General features: G+C 40.2%; 1 protein-coding gene across 3 annotated transcripts in view; it reads right to left on the bottom strand.

Moving 5' to 3' along the window:
- Positions 1 to 11,653: 11,653 nt before the first annotated feature.
- Positions 11,654 to 19,401, bottom strand: part of MED23 (mediator complex subunit 23) — a 38,733-nt gene continuing 30,985 nt past the window's right edge. For 2 of the 3 annotated variants that reach the window (XM_065680861.1, XM_065680862.1), the window contains 6 exons: positions 18,338 to 18,503; positions 17,228 to 17,300; positions 15,964 to 16,178; positions 15,003 to 15,123; positions 13,462 to 13,593; positions 11,654 to 12,739 (listed from right to left, as the gene is read on the bottom strand). In XM_065680861.1, coding sequence (XP_065536933.1) covers positions 12,566 to 12,739; positions 13,462 to 13,593; positions 15,003 to 15,123; positions 15,964 to 16,178; positions 17,228 to 17,300; positions 18,338 to 18,503 — 881 coding nt within the window. In that variant the 3' untranslated portion in view covers positions 11,654 to 12,565. Of the gene's footprint in view, positions 12,740 to 13,461; positions 13,594 to 15,002; positions 15,124 to 15,963; positions 16,179 to 17,227; positions 17,301 to 18,337; positions 18,504 to 19,401 lie in introns of those variants that run through there. The other variant, XM_065680864.1, reaches the window with a different exon arrangement.

Raw genomic sequence — 19,401 nt, 5'->3', positions numbered from 1 at the left:
TGCCTTGTCCTCAGAACATCAGGCTCCTGAAAGAAGAGCTGAGGGCACTCCCATTGTGGGGGCAGTGGACATGGTGGCCCTGTCCTACCCTGCTCCTTGCACACTATTGGACTTGCTGGAGCCATGATGGCAACATGGAGGGGTGTCCCAAAATTCAGTGCATCGAGTGCAAGCAGCACTGCAGCAGCCGTCCTTGGCTGTACTGCAACCAGGATGGAGTGATCGGTGCACAGCCGACACACCATATAGGCAGTGAGGAGGGGGAAGAAGAAGAGGAAGGGAAGAGTTCCCATTCCACACATCACTTGGAGGTGTAACCAAATGCCCAAGTTTGCCTTCTGTACTTCCAGGGCTCAACTGGGAAATACTTGTTGGGGAAAAAAACACTGGTTTGAGAAACAGGGATAGTGCAACCCGAAGAGTGACCTCCTCCACCTCTTCGGGTGGAAGAATCCTCCCCTGCATAGCTTCTTCCACATCATACATTTAAGATGAGAAAGCAAGATAGACTATTATTATCCATAAAAGTGTATTTTCATGTTGAAAGAAAATTAGATGTCCACATTGCCCAGTTGTGCATGGAGCAGCCAGAGCCATCATACCATCCCCACACCTAATGCCAGGCAGGGCTTATGGAGCGGTGCTGAGTCACAGACTGCCAGAGATCACTGTTCATATCTGCTTACTTGTCTAACCTATTCACTGGATTCCTGGTAGTAACACAAGGGTGCTGTTTACAGGAAAACCAGCTTGATATACAGCTGAGAAAATGAGAGTCGATTTTTTCCTGATTTACAGCTGTGATGTTGTTTCACCCCTTTGTAAACAAGGAGGTGAAAGAAGCTTAAGAATGCCTTAGCACAATACATGGAAGGATAAGCACAGAAACCTCACAGTGAGGTGGAAGAGCTTAATGAGGGGCACCACATGTCAGCCACTATAAACACTATGGAGCTGCACCACTACCACTCAAGCCTAGCTGAAAAATACAAGCTCTGCTACAAACAAGGTCTTAGCTCTCTTCTGAACTGATACCTGCTGACAGCTTCAAATTGAGCGGCTCAGGTACAGGGATAAATTTAATTGTTTGGTTGCAGGGGCTTGTCAACAGTCTCCCCACACCTTCACTAATGTTTGTTTTGTCCTCTCTCTGTCACCTGTCTGCAGGATGAAGAAGTCCAAAGAAAAAGAGCTACTCCTCTTGCTGAGGGATGCTCCTTGTCATGACCTGAGTCCAGAGAGGGTGGCAAGTATCCTGGGGTGATAACTAGGATTGTGGACAGTGATTTCGGCAGGAAATGTCACCCACACAGGCAAACAAGGGGTGTGCAGAACAGCTCATGAAACGAAAATCTATAGGGTAAACATGAACCTGTCCCTGAATGCTTATGCCTCTGTCTGAAACTTCCTTTTGTACTCTCCTCTCTCTGGGGAAAAAAGATGCCTTTTATATTAAGATATACCTCTATCTTGACAATAATTCTATATTTTGACCTGGGATTCCTAAATTGTGCTAGATTTGGTATGGTGTGCAGAAGCTATTAATTCGAATCCTACAGATGCTGACCAAATAACTGAAGATTTTCTGTGACACACAGAAACTGGGGGAGCAGGTGACAACAGTGACAGCACAGGAGCACAAGTTTGGGGACCTCTGCAAAAGGCAAAGCAGAGACTACCACATTCAAGGGAAAGGATGCTTTTAGTACTTCAGTTCATGATTTTTCCTCTTATTTCCCTACGGCCACCACATGGTCCTGATTATCACTGTGTATATATGAGTACTCTACAGTCTCCATGGCTCAACGGGGAGGCAGGGAAGCCATTTGCCATAGTTCACTGATAGACAATAAAGGCACAGTGAATCTCAAAGCTTTGACTAAGGTGTCGTAGTTTAAGCCCAGCAACTCAGCCACGCAGCTGCTTGCTCCCCAACCCCCCGTTCCTCCCCCTTCTCCCGGAGGGATGAGGGGAGAATCAAAAGAATGTAACTTCCATGGATTGAGATAAGAGCAGTCCAGTAACTAAGGTATAACACAAACCACTGCTGCTACCACCAGTGATAATAATAAGGGAAATAACAAGGGAAGAGAATACAACTGCTCACCACCCGCTGACTGACACCCAGCCCGACTAAGCAGTGATCTACCCCTTCTGGGAAACTGCCCCCAGTTCTACATCCTGGGCATGACGTGCAGTGCTATGGAATACCTCTTTGGTCAGTTTGGGTCAGGTGTTCTGTTCCTGCTTCCCCTCCTCCCTGGCAGAGCACGAGGCTCACAAAGTCCTTGGTCAGAGTAAACATTACTGAGCAGCAACTAAAACCATCGGTGTTATCAGTGCTGTTCCCAGGCTGAAAGTCAAAACCACAGCACTGCACCAGCTACTAAGAAGGAGAAAAATGGCTGCTACTGCTGAACCCAGGGCACTAAGGTCACTTGGGAAGACTGTGTCAGAGAAGAAATTAATCTACATTCTGGCAGTCCCTTCCTGCACCTTAACCATGAGCCCATCATTCCTTAGCGGTTTGTCAGCATTTTATACTTTAATTTTCAAATACTCCCACTTTGCAATGTTTCATTCTAATGCCTTTTTAACGATGTCCTACTTTTCTGTCTTTTAGCTTGTCTAATTTTAGGGAGAAAGACAGAGAACTGATGCCAAGGAAACGTATAAATCACTTTATATAATTTGTAACACTACTGAAAAATCTGTTTGGGATTTATGTCACTGCAAATGAAATATGCCATTTGCAAGCTGTGTTTTATAATTTATTAAGCAAGTTGAAAATGTTCTTTAAAACAAGATTTGTCAGCTTGTCATCTAGTGGGGCAGAAGAAATAGTTTGCTTATGGATCACAGAAATTGGATTTTCATGGTGCTCCATCCATTTCAAAGGGCTTTATTTTCTCCGACGGTTGACACAAGATGGCACTTCAGAAGCATTGCATGTGCTCCAGAGGGCCATCTCTGTTTTTAATTCATTTGACTATCCGTCCTGCATTTTCCTCAGCTGAACACCATATATTCCAACATCTCAATTGGAAAGAACAGTTATATACACACAAGTTAAATGTTTAGGGCTGATGCGATGTCCATTTGAAAAGCTTTAAATGGAGCATTTGTAACATAACCTGCTTTGGACCATCACTTGCTACAGAACAAGCCCACTGGTGGAACCTGGTGGCTGGGGTGTGTGTGCCAGTCCCAGATCCAAATCCCAGTGAAGTGATGACAAGATTTCCCCGAGGTTCACTGAGATTTGAAAGAGGACCTGAAGGAACATGTCTAGCAATCTCTGTTTTATAAAGCTTTCTTACATGAATCAAAAAACTGCAAAAGTGCCTAGAGCAGGGACTATCATAAGGGCTGTACCGGTATTTTGGGATAAAACACTAGGAAAACCTCCAGTGCATGACAGCTTGAATATACTACATTCAGTTTCTAACGTAAATAAGGCCCAGACAAGGCATGTGTATATAAAAATCTGTTTCACAGCTTGCAGTACTGCAGGATCTGCTTGCACACTGACTGGCTGGAAATGTTACCAAGCCAGCATCTTCTTAGTGTTGATTTCATGCACCAAGAGAAAAAGAGAATACAATTATAGCACCCTGTTATTTTCATTTAGGCTAGAGTGTTCATTTTGAAGAGAAGAAAGCAGTGGCCCCAACTGCCTCCGAGAGGTAAGAGCACCATCAACAAGCTCAATAAAACTCTTTGCAGGCTGGGAGGCTGGAGAATTGCCACAGCTGATGTGATAGCCTTTCTCTCAGAATGCTATGGAAAAGAAAATTACATAGTGACATTCCTTTGCAGGTGGCAAATGTTTAATCATACTCACATGTTAGGGTGACTGAGAGAAAAAACACCAAAGCCCTAAATGAGTATTTTTCTATCAACACTGAGTGGCAAATACGGTTCATTGCATTTTCCAGAATGCTCAAAGGCATTTTTAGATTTCCTCTGAAAATAATAATGAGAAATCACAGCGAATCACAGTGTTTCTTAGTTTCTTGATTATTATAGTTTCTCTTGCTCTTTTAAAGACAAAAAGACCTGTGCCTTCACCAAATGGCTACTTCTGCTTGTGATATGCATGCTCAGCTCTTGGCTGCTTCATAAGCTCATAGGGGTGAGGAGCTCAGAACAGCAGAAGGTTGAATCCCGTGGAAGCTGTGGCCAGTGAGGTTCTGCAGAGGAAAGCTCTGATGACAGCAGTGAGAGTTGGAGCATGGAATGGCGATAGAAATGGCGTAATGCCAGCATGGAGACTGTGGAAAACCAAGATTTTGCAGTGGTTCCTGGTCTGGTCTGTCATCTCTCCATCTGCTCTCTGGGTGAGAGAGGAGAAAGCTCAGGGGTGCAGAAGCTGAATGCAGTGGAACCCAGGAAGGCACAGCCCTCCCCTCATGTGCCTGCCCAGTTGTACCCTGCATCTGCAGTAGACTTTCTCTCAAGCACTGAAGCATGGGAACTTTTCTCTGAAATGTGGCGATGCCATGTGGGGAATCACACAAAACCTCTGGCCTCCATTTGTCCGCCTTTTCCTGCAGAAAATGCTGAGTAAAAACATGGATGGCAGAAAAAAATCCAAAGAAATCTCACAGGGAATTTGAAATGGTTGCCAGAGTGCAAAGGTGACAGTTATTATTGGTCAAGGGTTATTCATCCTTTTAAAGCAAATGCCTTTGTCTACAGTAAAATGAAATAAAAAGAATTGACCTAAATTATAAATAGCAACATGAGACAGAATGTATTCTGTGAAAGCTTTGTCCTTCAAAGATACTCAAGAGGTGCTGCCCAGCATTGTACATCATGGAAACACATCCTTAAAAACTGCTAAGGTGGCATTTCAGTCAGAGGAAAGACTGCAACTTATCAGTCTAAGAAAACAGTAAACAATTGCAGCTTTGCAAGAGGTTTAAGGACAGGAAAGCAGTAACTGCTGTTGCTGGGTTTGTACAGTTTTTTTTCCCCTGTGCATGGAAAGAAAACCAGATTCCTCCAACTCCTCCCTACAGGAACTTCACTTCTGTTGCAGGTGTCATGAGTGTCAAGTTGAAGCCATAAGCCGGAATAATTGGAGCTCCTCTTTCAAAAGGGTAGGTAAACAGCATCTCTGGCTTTTGTCGCACCAATCTAGAAACACTTTTGGTTGGAGCGTGTGAGCCTGCAAATGATGAAGTTGCCACTGACTGTGACCTTTCTTCAAGGCTGTTCATTCCTTTTGTGTGAAAAAAGGAGCTTTGTAGAAAATATGGAAAACTCTTAGCCATGTTTTTTCTCCTGGGAAGGAAGTTTTCACAAACATTGCTTGCAGGACTGACATTTGTCATCTTTGTTTTGACCTTAACACAGAATTTGTTTGGGGAAAATCAGAAGTTACTTTTGCCCAGCGTTCACAGCAATTGGGTTCCTCAGCAGTGTCTCACCTCACCCCTCTCTTTTGGCCTATTTCTTCAAACAGAGCTCAAAACCAGCTATTCAACTGTGTAAAACTGACTCTGAATATTAAAAGCAGAGCATCATAGCTCTTCACCTGAGATCACAGGAAGGAAAGAGACTGCAAGGGCAAGGGCCCTGCTTCCAGCTGCTCTAAGCATTTGCACTCAGTGCCTCCAAAAAAGGCATTTCTCTGGAAAAAAATGATTCTCCAGATGACCTCTCATAAGGACAGTGGACACAAAGCCACCAAAGAGGTGACATGGCTGCTGTGTGACCCGCACTTCCACAGTGTGGGCACATCCAGGCCTAGGGACCAATTATGGGCATGGGCATCCAGCAACAACAGTCTGTGCTACGGTTTAGTTAGATGAGCGCTGCACCCCAAATCTTTCTTTCTAACCTCTCAGCGCTTCCCCCATCATTGACCTACTTCTAAAGCTACTCACTAGTCCAAACATACCCGTTCAACACTTATGACTTCATTTCATGCTGACAGTCCTGTATTAGCATGTTCACACAAGCTGCATCAGCTACCTGCAGCATGGAGGCTGGGAGATATTCACGATGCCAAACTTTCCCCAGGCCCTGGTGCCCGCTCAGCCTCTCCCATACCAGCTCCCAGTGAGGATCCCATCCCGCAGGAGAAAAGTCATTGTTATTTTCACAGTTCTACAGTTAGGTAGGAGGGGAGTCAGTGGGGGCAGGAAAGAACAGAATAGGTGAGAAAGGAGAAGTGGAAGCCAGTATTGCTGCTGAACTCTTATGTATTTTTAACATGGCTTTTGCTCCAGGAGCAATGCTGATTCTGAAGTGGTAGATGGGATATATGCTCTCTGTCTTTCCCCTTTTTATCCATAGTCAGAGCACTGCTCTTGATAAAAAGAGGTGACGTGCCAGCTGAAGGCAGATGCCTCCACTCCTTTAACTATACCATCTATCTTTTTAAAGAAAGCAAGTATAAAAAGAAGGGATTTACTCCTGTGAGGGCTGGGGCTTGACAATACAAAAAAAAAGGCAACAGAAAAGATACTGATGTGATAAGCTACGGCCAGATCTTCTGCTAGGTTATGTCTTAGCAGTAACAGCATCAAGGAAGGAAGGAGCCTACGGGGATTTTAAGAGAATTCAACTTCACAACCCTTCCGAGAACATTAACGCTTTCCATTCCCATCTGTTTATCTCATCCTCACCTCTTGAGGCCCTTCTCCATTTGCCAAATACCACCATAAAGTAACCCAAAGATATCACACACACCCCCTGATTTTGCAGCACTTGCAGGAAAACTGGTATGCTAACAAGAAAACGCAAGAAGTTGTTTTTTTTCTCAACAGTACAATTATTCTGTTTCTGCACACCCTCATTTATAGGTTGTAAGTTCTTTAGTGCAAGACGCTGGCTCATTAAGGACCTCTGTTTTGTGCTCTTTACTTTGACAGTAGTTAATAAATAATGGCATGCCTGAGTTATAGCTGCAATGGGAATCAACACTGAATTTCTAAACTCCAGTGCAATCACACAGATAATGCCATGCTGTCATTTCACACTGAACATGCTAATTGTATTTTATGCAGCTTTCAGTATAACTTTGCTAAATTTAAATGTACCTGCCATTTCGAGAGTAGCATTGGGGAAATGTGCTTCATAAAAAAGGAAATAAGGAAATGCCATGACAGATATATTCATCATGTTAGCCTGGAACAGGCCCCTTCAAGTCCGGTATCTCAGAACAAGTGTTACACAGGACTGTCAGACTGTTCTCTCTCTACTCTTCACTCTTTGTAGCCATCAGTTATCCATTTGTAATGATGTGAATCATGAAACTCACTGACACTTGTACGTCCTTTTCTTGCTTGTTTTGCTTTATTCAACGTGTTCTAGAGATTACTAGGTGTTGCATCCTAGCAGCACTAGATTGGATGGTATCCAGCCAATCTCCCTTGACTTGATGAGCAGTAAATGGAAAGTGGCAGGAACCTTCCCTGAGGCCAGTTCAGAGCAAGAACCAAACTGCAGAGGCTCGCAGTCATCTCTCCTCAGGCTCTAGCTAGCCCTCAACATAACCTTCCTGATTGTCTCTTTAGTCAAATGCAGCTCAGTCTTTTGCTTCAAAAATTTGCTATGCAGCACTGAGCTGGGGGCAATTAGGTGTAGAGGCATTTCAGCTTTTTAAATTAAAAGTTAAACTATGAAGCAGCCTGGACCTGCTCAGTATCAAAACAGGGTTAGGGCAGAACTATTGACCCTCTGCCTTCAATGGCTGATAGGGAACCACTGTGTTCCTCTCACCAGACACAGGCAGGATCCCCTCACATTTTAGGAGAAAAACATTAGAAGGCACCTACTTGTCTTTACAACAGCTCACTCCTATTAAATCTGACATCAGACACACCACAAAGTCACACAGCAATCTGTGTGAAACACGAGGTGAAAGACCAGACCCAAACAGCATTTTAGCTCATAAGAGCTTATACAGAACATACAGAGGAGTGAAGGAAAAAAAAAACCACCCAGAAACCAAACCACCAAAACCCAAAAAACAACCCCAAAACAAAGACCTTTCTTTCTATTGAAATTACTACGTTTAGGATTGCTCAAAGAATCACCATCAAAAGTATTAGCAAGAATAGTTTTAATATGAATTTATAAAAGGGTGACTAAAAGTTTGATGGCAAGGTTGACTCACTATATGAATGTAATGTACAAACGAAAATAGAATTGAGCTAAAATGATTCAGGCTGAAGATGCAGAAGAGTAAGGGAAACCCTCCCACTGAGTAACAAGGTTGAGAGTGGACCCGCTTGCTTTCCAGACTACTGACAGAGCTTGTATGTGGCTAGGTCCAATCTTAGCCTCAGACTTGGGCATTGGTTAAAAGTTCCCCTCCCCGTTCACTTCAAATTTCCCCATCGGTGAGGGCTGAGTGTTAAGGAATGGGGAGTCTTCAGCCCACACAGCATCACCAGCTTTCAGCATCTGTCCTCTGAACCTTGCAAACTTGAGAGTTCATGAGCTCTGAGAGACTCAGAGCTCAGAAACGAGCTCTGTCCACTTGGAGGGACATGCTTGGTCACAGGCCAGCATGGTCCAGGAGAGCTCAAAGGGCCTCACTTATGATCACTGTATACAAGACTGCAAGATGGTTGGCTTTAGCCTTCAGTCAGTTTCAATCCTCAACACAATCTGAGTTTGTACTTATTAGAATTTTCAAAATTCCAGTAACAATGGTATTGTTCTGCTCAGGCCACGACCAAGGTGAGGAATGTTCCAAAGTTGTCAGGGAGTGACTGATTATTCCAGCTCTCACTTCCCACCTTGGCCAGGCAATGGGAGTTCATGGTATGGTCACTGCTGCTCCCACCTTAGCCATGCAAGAGTTCCTGGTACAGTCAAGGGACGCTTCACCACCCAACTCATTATACACAGGCAAATGCCCAACAGAACTCTTCAGATGGAAGAGCAGCCCAGAGGGTGGATATGCACCACAGGCTAACAGCAGACGCATAAATGAAGAAACAGGGGGGCTGGGTGGGAACATCTCTATGTTGGGTTTCTGGATCACAAACCAGGAAAAGAAGCTTGTACCTTAGAGAACTGATTTGCTGAAGGAAAAAAGGCACAATGGAAACCAAAACCACTCACCACCTCTTGGAGCTGCAGAGGGTACCACAAGTTAAATATTGTGTGATCGTTTTATTCAACTGCTCATTCACTATTGTAAAATTATTTCAGCAGTAGGCATGGTGGGAGTACATTCATTCTGTGGAGAGTCACAGGAATGTGAAATCAACAGTCAAAGCAGCCATTTAAAATGATACTATCCTCATTTTGTACACCTTCAGAAAAGACTGCATGACTTCAGGTATAGTCTGCCTAGCCACAAGTATTCATTTACGTCCTAAAATAGTCTTAGCGCTAAAAATCAAAGTGAAATACACTGTTCTTATCTATTGCTTATTTTTTGTTGCGATTAAATACAAAAATCTCTCATCAACTCTGGTAACTGTTGCATGCGTCAAGTGACTGGCTGCTCTTAAAAAAAGGTAAAAATTTGTGATAATTTTGAAATATTAAAAATCTTGATATTCGTTTGGAAGATTTTGTAAATCCCATAGTTCTAGGGAGTCCTCCAGCAAACTTGTTTATGAGGAAGAGAAATATCAAAGCACATTTTAAACATCGAGTATCAAGCATATCAGTGTAAGCTGCTAAATCTTGCATCAAAATGTTGGTAGATCCAAGGAAGATCTAAGTGTTCAAAACGTTGCATTATACATGCGATCAGCTGAAGAGCAGATTAGATCTTTTGAAGAACTCTCCCTCTGGTGGTTAAAGAGGGAATTCAAGCTTTTTCTAGCCATCTGTTGACTCTCCCAGCCATGAAATAATAGACTGTTCAAGTCTTACTAAATAAATATTCTCTATAGAAGTCAGATGAGGTGGAAAAAGCCTCGTACTATTGTGAGCTCCACATGCTGCCTACCTGTAATCTGGAATATAAAAAACCCCAACCAAATCCAAAAGCCAAAGCCAAACCCTCAGATATCAGTCTCTCCTCACTACTCACAACTAGTGTGAGCTCCCACAGACAGCCAAACACAGTATTTTGGATTTTAAAAACCAGCCATATCACAGCCATAATCAGCTACAAACGTAGGGCTGAAATTACCCTGGAATTTTGTCTTGCTGTGCTAGTACTTTAGAAAGTGAATTTGGTTAGCTGAGTTTTAAAGTGCAGTTTATTTAATTCAAACCATCATTAAAAATTGATTTTTAGATCAATACTGCTGAAGAGACAAGTGCAGATTTTAGCTGAAGAGATACCATATTCCAACTAGTGAGAGCTTAACACTTTCAGAAACCTGGTGAGTTCTGCAGGGCATAAGAGTGCACACTCAGGGGAAGACAGTCTTCCCTTTGCATTTTGTAATACATAAACCACGTAAATCACTAATACTACTAGGTAAGCAAGAGCTCAGGGTCCTGATTTGTAGCACTGTTAGTGGGATACACAGCTTTAAGTTCTAAGTAAAAAGTTTGAATACAGTCCAGTACTGATGAAACTGCAAGTTTTTTAACGATTTGCTCATGCCAGCCCAGCTGTGGCAAATCACGTCCTCATGTGCAAGGCCAACATATTGCAATCAACCTCTTAACATAACTGCATGTCTCGTAGACACAAATCTGAGCGAGGAAGCTGTTTCTGTATACCACTGCTGCCTGCCACAGCACTAAGAATTCAATTTTTCAGATGTACAAAAAATGAAAAACCCAAACCAAAACTAGAAACACCCAAAGTTTTAAAGAATTCCAACAGCTCTCATGATTTGTTTCTGAAGACAGTTATGCAACTTCCTCAATACAATCTCTGAAACCCCAGTGACTGAAAACAGGTGCTACTTTAAATACTAAAAGGGACACTCTGGGTACCACATCAAGCACCAAAACTACTTTAGTATGAAATAAGACAATTCAGAGTGATGCCTGAGATGTTAGCATCAGCTCAGTTAGAACACATATGCAGAATAGCCATGAAACATGCTGTTTCTACCAACTATTCTCTTTCTTTATCCCAAAAACTGTTTAGGAAGAGAAGTCTTAACACAGTTTCACTGCTGACAGAATTTTGCAAACTCATGACCAGAATTTTGCTTCTCAGGTCTGCCCCAGAAAGCCTATGGGAATGCCTGTACAGAATGGTCCACTGGATTCTTGGAGACCAACTATGTTCATCTTGTTATCAAATCCAGCCCGATGGCATTAAGTCATGTGACCCTGGAATGGAATACAAGACCTTTTAAACCAAACACACAGTATATATGCCAGACAGTCTATTTTCTATCAGACTACAAATTCATTGAAGAGGACTCACAGTCCCCTGTTACTCAGATTACACTTGACAGAATTTAGGATCCAAGTACAACACAAATGACAGCAGTTTCCAGCAATCCAGGTTTGCTGTCCTTCAAAAACAAACAGACCAAAAAGCCTTCCATCCACTGAATCAAGAAGTCCTTTTCATACCTGTTACATTTTTAAAGAAATATAAATCAGACCTGACCTTACTAATTTGGGCCCTACTTGTAACAGGTTAAAACTGTCACCATTGTAAGACGACAGACTTGGGACATGGAGATATACTTGCTGTGGTCAATCCTTAATGTAAAAGTAATGGGTACAGAAAATAAATAAGCTTAACAATACTGAATACAGTCTTTTTAAAGTGGGTTTTTTAATTAAAAAAAATTGTCAAACATGATGAGTATTTACAAAGTATTGAGCCTTTCAATTCTGTTATCAAAACCTGCTGAACACAGTACACAAAACTTGAAGTAGGATATTATATAAATCTGAAATATAATAAAATTTATGTGATTGACTTAATAAAAAACTACACCATCTCCAAAACAGGAAAGATAAAATATAAACCAGCACAGCTTGAACTGAATATGCAAAATTCTAATAGATTCATTAGAGACAGCCTTTCGGTAGTAATCTAACAATCTAGTAACTGATGCTAGGTCAAATCCATTGCTCACCTGTTGAATGTAAACTGTACATACAAGATTTACAAGTATTTTCAAAGGCTCATTCTTAGTCTTTGGAAAGATGTTATAATTAGCTCAATGCAACTGGTACAATCTCTCTGTCTAGGAATGTTTCTGCATCAGGACTTTAACAGCCTGCCCAAAAGAAATATAACTCTCCTGCAACATTAACAGAAATTTTTAACAAGGCAGAACCCAAATTCAAAAAGGCCATTTTCTACCAGGCTACATTGAATGCTCTTTTGCATCACAGACAGATGGAAAGTAAAAATCTAGAGGACTCAAACCGGAATAGGGAGCAGAATATTGTAAACGCTTCAGAAATCCATGCATTTGCTTGCAGAGAACCTTTACTCAGTGCTCTCAAAGACAAAATACACCTCATCTAGCATCTGATATCAATAGCTAAGACAACTGGCATGCACAGAGTAAAGACAGCTTCATTATGCAAAAGAAAATGAAGCAGAAGTCTGCATGTGTACACAGCATACCAGATTTCAGATCAGATAATGTTTCACCTTGATCAGTAACAGAAAGAAGCCTTCATCTCAAGGCCAGAACAATGCTTCATTTCACTGTGTTACTGGCAAAGCAACATTAACAGGCACTTGGCTAGGCTGCTGTGCGGGTGACCCATTATTGAGAGGTTGTTGTGCAACAGCAGCTGATTCCATTTTGCTGATGTGTGTTATGAAGCGTAACCGAAGTTTCAAAGCTGGTCTTAAATTACAAATTATTTTCTCAACCTGTTAACAAAAAAAAAAAAAAAAAGGAAAAAAAGACAGACATGCATTGAGTAAAACAGGAGTATTTTGACATAATGTCAGTACTATACACAAACGTCACATTAGCACAATGCAAAAAGGAAAAAGATATAGTAAATAGCGGTATTTGTGTTAATATTTTATTTATCACATTAACTTTTTTGGTTAACTAACCTTAAAAATCTTTCCCTAGTGTAACAGTTGGAACCAAACCTTTGCAAAACAACTCACACAACTGGCACTTATAAAAGTGCATACTCTTATAAACTGAACTTAAATCATGTGAATGATTTTTCACTGAACACAGATACATTCTTGCTTTTGTCACATGTTAAGTTATATGAATGAATCAGAAATCAGGTAAAAACTTGAAAGATATATAGATTGGTATAAGGAAAAGGTATGAAATATCCAGTAGCTTTACTTCTAGTGACTGCTTTAATAATACTTCTTAAGGGACTATCAAACTGTAGCTTAAATCTCAGGCTACAGAAATCAACCTTGAAATCTGAGATACTCAGTCCACTGCATCTAAAGCTTTCTTTTAAATGTGCAGAAGTGCAGAAATTTCCTAATTTGTATAGAGACTAGTCAACTGTTAAGCATTTTGTTGTAATGCTATCTATGAATATAATTCATAAAAAGATTAAATTTCTATATGGGAAGCAAGATAATTAAAGTATTGATAGCTACTGCTCACTTACTTGGTCTTTCACACTGTCACCTGTAAACATATACTTCATATGATACAAGAAGTCACATATAGGATCCATGTAGTTCAGGTGGGAGCTGTACCGATCTGCATTCAGAAGCATTTCATAGAACGCCACTCCAATCTGTTTCCACAGACACAAAAAGCACCCCAAATGAAAACAGGTTTTAAAATGCTTTAGAGTAGAAATACACCTAAGCAGTGTTAATAAAAATATGTACTGCTTTTTAAGTATCTGTGATTCCTAACCATTTACTTTCTTACACGGACAAATGGGCAAGTCTAACTCAACCCACTGTGTTTAACTAAATGATCTCATTTTCCCAATTTAACTTCCAGCAAGTGCAGTGATGGTGTTTTGGTACATGGTGCATAATTAAGTGCTTAAACACCACTGACTGCAATATGGTTTGAGTAAGTGCCAGAAAATTTGCAAAAGCATTGCATTAATCTATAAAATGATACTGATCCATGTATGAACTGTACTTTCTGTTGCTCTCCAGTACTTTTGTTTAGGCACTGCTTTATGAAACAACTTTTTAGAGTTATGTTTATTGTAGCTTCAAGACAAAAAAAAAAAAAAAAAGGGCAAAACAGAAAAAAAAAAGAGAAAAAAGACATTTGTAAAGAACTGTACATGTATTTTTTGTTTCATACTTCCAAAGTATACTTGAAAAGAACCAGAAAAAGCTGTAAGCCAGGAGTAAAACTGAAGGAAGTATGTAAACTAGTATACAGAGCCATTGGCATGTGATTAGTTATCTACCTGATACAGTTTCTTACAGTATCCTGTGCTCATGATATATCCAAAAACACAGGAACAAAAGTTAAAGATCTTCTCCCACTGTGTATACATCCCTGCACTTTCTGACTTCTTCACAAATCAATGTTTGCAAACTAAGTATTTTAGAATGAACTGGGGGTGATGGGCAGAGTTGCTGCACAGAAACTAATGGGAGTCAAGATGCACACTTGACATACATTCTTTGTGTATACTTGGTGACAGCACAGGTATTTAAAGACAGGCTTCCCAAGATAAGTTCTTTCTAGAAGGATCTTTGCTACCTGCTGTTTTTCAGCTTATCTACCTACTGGCTGGCTCCAGTTCTTTTCTCCTCCTCTACCCTTATCCACACTGATAGGAATGCTCCTCCAACCTCACAATTCAGCTTTTGTGTACTTCCCTCCCCTGCCTATAAGCTTTTAAAACAGGCAGTAAGTCTGATGCATATTTTGCATGCAGTTTAGGGGCCAAAGAAAGCATGTACTGCTTCCTATTTTGGGGCTGTGTTTCTTTTCTGGGTTTAGAAAAAGTGCTAGGTGTTTTATCCAGAACCAAGGTGACAAGATTTCAGTTAACTGGGTAGCTGAGGACCACCTCAGCAATTCAGATCCTTGAAAGTACTGTTTACTCTGTAGAGAATTTAATTCTGAATGTTTATGAAAAGTCTCCGGTCAGATACTTCTTTGTAATATAACTGCAAAGCTAAAATAACATACACTTTATAAAGGAGACCAAGAGCTACACTTTACCTCTATCATGCATCGTGTCCTCTCCTGCTGGAACCGTTGTAGAAAAGGACCAACAAGATGGTAAACGTAGAGTAACTGGAACTCTGTTTTCACTATGGGTATCAATACATCTGTGAGGAATCTGCAGTATTTCAAGACACTTAGTACTTCAAGTGGATTTTTTTTTTCTTTCCCCTATCCCAGATTCTAGCCAAAAAGGATGGGCCCCACAGATTTAGGCCTTTATTATAGAAAACACAGAGGAACTCTGAAAATATTAGATTTAAAAATAATAGTTATTTCAGTGAAGCTATAGAACATTTCCGGGCATCATTACTGGACTATAACAGCCAACAACTCTAAGCTCAGCAGAATGCTACACACAGTCAAAAAGCTGTCCTCTGATATTTTAATGCTAGCCTTAAACCAAAGATCAGGACTGAGGGAAATACCTCATACCACCTTAACTTTGTTCGGTATTTTAAGACTTTGTAAGTGAAGAGCATTAATTCTCTCATTAATGTGGCCCTGGGGAAAGTCTAATCAACTTTTTATTGAAGTAGTTATTTTTCACTTGCTTTAATGATTAAGTGGACCACTATCACATCCTTCAGTCAGCAAAGCATCTCAACTTGTGGTAGAGGGTATTTGCTAGAATTAAGGATAGATTTAGTGATTACAGTTGATACTTTATGCTACAGTCAAAGGTTTAATAAAAGTTATAAATATATATAAATATATATATATATAAAGCATGAAAGCTAATAAAGATAAAAAAGGCTCATTAAAGATACTCTAAATGAAAGCCCCAAAGCTTACGGGTAACAAAGAGTGCTAGAAAAAAGCCTGTTATCTATCTGGTGAGTTTTGAAGCTCCCCTGTACATATTTGCTGATTTAAGTGCTGGAGGTACGGTTCTGTTACCTACAATATGGGTGGAATTTAAAAGACGAATTAAATCATCAAATACCATAACACTTACTTAGGAATGAGAGAAAGCTGTCCAATGCTAGAATGATGCCAGACAGCATGTGCCAAAGCCAAAGTGTAGCTACAACTCATCTCAGAATATGACTGGTGACATGCTGTGAAGTCAAACAGCTGGAACGGGTAACCAACCCACTCTGTCTCTGACGTCAAGCTGGGACTGTTGATAACACTCACAATGCGATCATGGAGAACAATCCAGTATGGCTCCTGGAAAAAAACGAAAGGTTAAACTGCTTCCGCGAAGAACACTATCAGAGACAATGCCTCCTCAACATTTTCTGCTATTAGTGCATTTCTAAAATGTTTTTGACCACATGGTAGTTTGTAACCCTGTCTGACAAACACGGAAATTAAGAAGCACAATACTGCATCCATGTGAAGGGATGAGGTATACTCGAGGTTATGACATTATCAAGACACATTTCGTTCATTTAATTATTTAGTTAGCTAATATAAAGGTCTAAAAACAAAGCAGCACTGAGGCAAAAAGCCTTAATGGAAGGAAGGAGAATTTTCTGAGGCTTCTAACTGCCAGGACAAAACAGACTGAAAATCCAAAGATGAAACAAGGAAAAAAAAAAGTACAAAAGTTAAAGAATATAGATGAAGATGCAAGGAGAGGGAACAGGAAGAATAATAAGAAACATAAAAATAATAAAGATTATATCCATGACGGCTTTCTTCCACGAAGAAGAACCATACTGTTGGGGAAGAAAAGCCGCAAGGAAAGGATAACTGCTGCAGATACAAGCAACAGATAAGCAAGATCAAAATTATTCAGGGAGTCCTGGTCAGGTACAAGAGACATTATATTCAGAAGATCAAAGTTTCTACTGATACACGAACCCTGATACTGCACACATTTGCTCTTGCAGTTTTAGGCATGTCTCATTTACATGGTTTAAGGACGTGCAAGTACAAGGATTAACACAAAATTAGCATCAGAAGCCTTACAGATCTTATTCCATAGCTCCAGTTCTCAATTCTATACACACAGCATTTAAACATGTTTTCAAATAGGAGTGATTTACCACTTTTCAACCTAGCCTCAAAACTAAATGGAAATTCAGAAAACGCTGTCAATTTTTCCATGCTGGAGGAGTAGATGTTTCTCAAACACACAAGCAGTCTTCTGAACAGCATTCTGCAGAATCTACATGCTGGCTCTAATTTCTTAGAACATACTCTGGAAAGATGATAAACCTTACATGGAAGAAGAGGGATTTTTTATTTTAAAATACAACATACTGACTCACTGGTAAGGCTGTGATGATTAATCCAATTGCATTCATCCAAGCTGTGATATTCTCTCTTGGCACCAGGGGCTGACTGGAGAAACAAAGAAAACTAAAGCTCTGAATTTCACAATTGCAATTTGTGCTTCTAGTGCGCCTAAAGAAAAAATGTACTCGTGCAAAGAACATTGCTCAAGTTGAGGGAGCTATAAAAACATATACAAGTATTTAGGAGAGCAAACAGTATAAATGCTACTGTGATGTTGCTTGCAAAACTTTGTTCTGGCATGATTTTGCGTTAGCAGCATGTTTTCCTCAAAGGCTCTTATCACACTGTTCTTTATACCGAATAGGCATCCGCGTTTAAGGCGAGCTTGTCCCTCTATTGACTCCAAAATAGAGCTAAGGATAATATATTACTAAGCTGAATAGGCTGAAATCAAACTACTTCAGTTTGTCATTGATCAGAGATGGCATCTGAATCCCTGTGATAATACCAGGTTCTTCCTTTCACTTCAGGTATTTTCATAGTGACTGAGCAAGAAACAGAGCTGCAGGTCAAACTTAATGCACTAAGACAAAAGGTTAGCCTCGGCACACCACTCTGTTTCAAGTACCTCTGATTTTACACTAGTATCAGGAGGATTCAGAGTCCTGCCAATGCTCCCTGCTCATTTCTTTGCATTCAAAGATGCTGTGATATTAACTGATGAAATCTCCTCCCAGCACAGCTGAAAGAACAACAGACTTTTTTGAGCCTCTCTCCACTGAACCCACAGGGTTAAGTTCTTTGGCTGTGCGAGGTTTTCCCTCTGTCTTTTAAAGGGTATCACACACAAAGTCCACTACAGCACAGAAATCTAATACTTAAATTTTCTGTTTCACCTCCACAGCCACCTTCTCAAAACCATCAAAGAATCATAGAATGTTTTGTGTTAGAGACCTTAGAGATTCTAGTACCAACCCCCATGCCACAGGTATGGACATCTTCATATATAAATCTTTTAAGTATTTATACTTAATTAAAAACTTATAAAAACCTAAGAAAATGAGTATCACAGACTACCTTAACAATGTATCTGTAACTATGTGGTGCATATTGCAGAAAACAGTTTCAGAAAGCCAACATACCTCTTCAGCACAACATTCAGTAATTCATTGCCCACATCTTTCCCTGGAACAGTCAGAGCCATGAGCTCAACACAGGTAACATGGAGAGCATGGGCAGCTGGGTTAGGAAACTCATTGAATCTCCAGTCACAATTTGGAAATGGACCTGGTGATTTGCCTGCCATAGGTGACAATGATTAAGGAAAAAAAAGGTGCCCCAATACAGACTAGTGTAAGCAGCACACTGCCTCATACAAAACTGAACCGGAAGGTAATTCACTGAGAACAAATAAACCAACTGCATTTCATAAACACAAGACATGTGGACAAAAGCATGAATATGAGGCAATGATACTCCACTTTCCCAACCAAGACTTAACTCATTTGAGCTATACACAGAAAAGATCTCTGAACATACTGTTAACATTTGCATAAAAGCAGGGGCTTATATGATTTTAGCTTTCTTTAGAGCAACCTAATAAACTGATTTTAAGTTACACATAAAAGAAAAGCAAGCTCAGGAAGAGGACTGAAAGACACATAACATGCAGAAAACTGGTCAATTCCAATAAAGCTGACACAGACAGAAGACAATGTCCAGGGAGATTACACTGGTACTAATCTCTAGAATACAGATACACAGATTCATTAGCTATCTCCACAGAAATTTAAATCAGCAGTAGTCTTAACCATAAAAACTAATAAAAGGCAACAATTAAGAACATGTAGGTTTGTGTTAAAAATATAACTTCTATTTTTACTTCCTGAAAAAGAGATTCTCAGCTGTTGCTAACATCACATATACTGATCTTCAACTAGACACAGTTAGTTATATACCATCTTACACGTGGCACTGCTTACAATATTTTATTCTTAGTAATAATGATAATGGCATTAGGGAAAAAAAAGTAGCCTCATTTTCTACATTTTTTTGTTAAATGTAGAAATACTCATTTCTACATTTATGTACTCATGCTTTATATCAAGCTGATTTTATGTGGCAATTAGAATTCAATTTGGAATACATAAACATCAGTATTTGTATTTATAAGTGATGCATTAAACAGTGAAACATTCATAGAGCT

This window comes from Lathamus discolor, chromosome 5 (genome assembly GCF_037157495.1).
Source record: "Lathamus discolor isolate bLatDis1 chromosome 5, bLatDis1.hap1, whole genome shotgun sequence".
NCBI lineage: Eukaryota > Metazoa > Chordata > Aves > Psittaciformes > Psittacidae > Lathamus > Lathamus discolor.
Note: the sequence above shows the minus strand (reverse complement) of the source record. Positions and strands in the feature narration are given on the sequence as shown.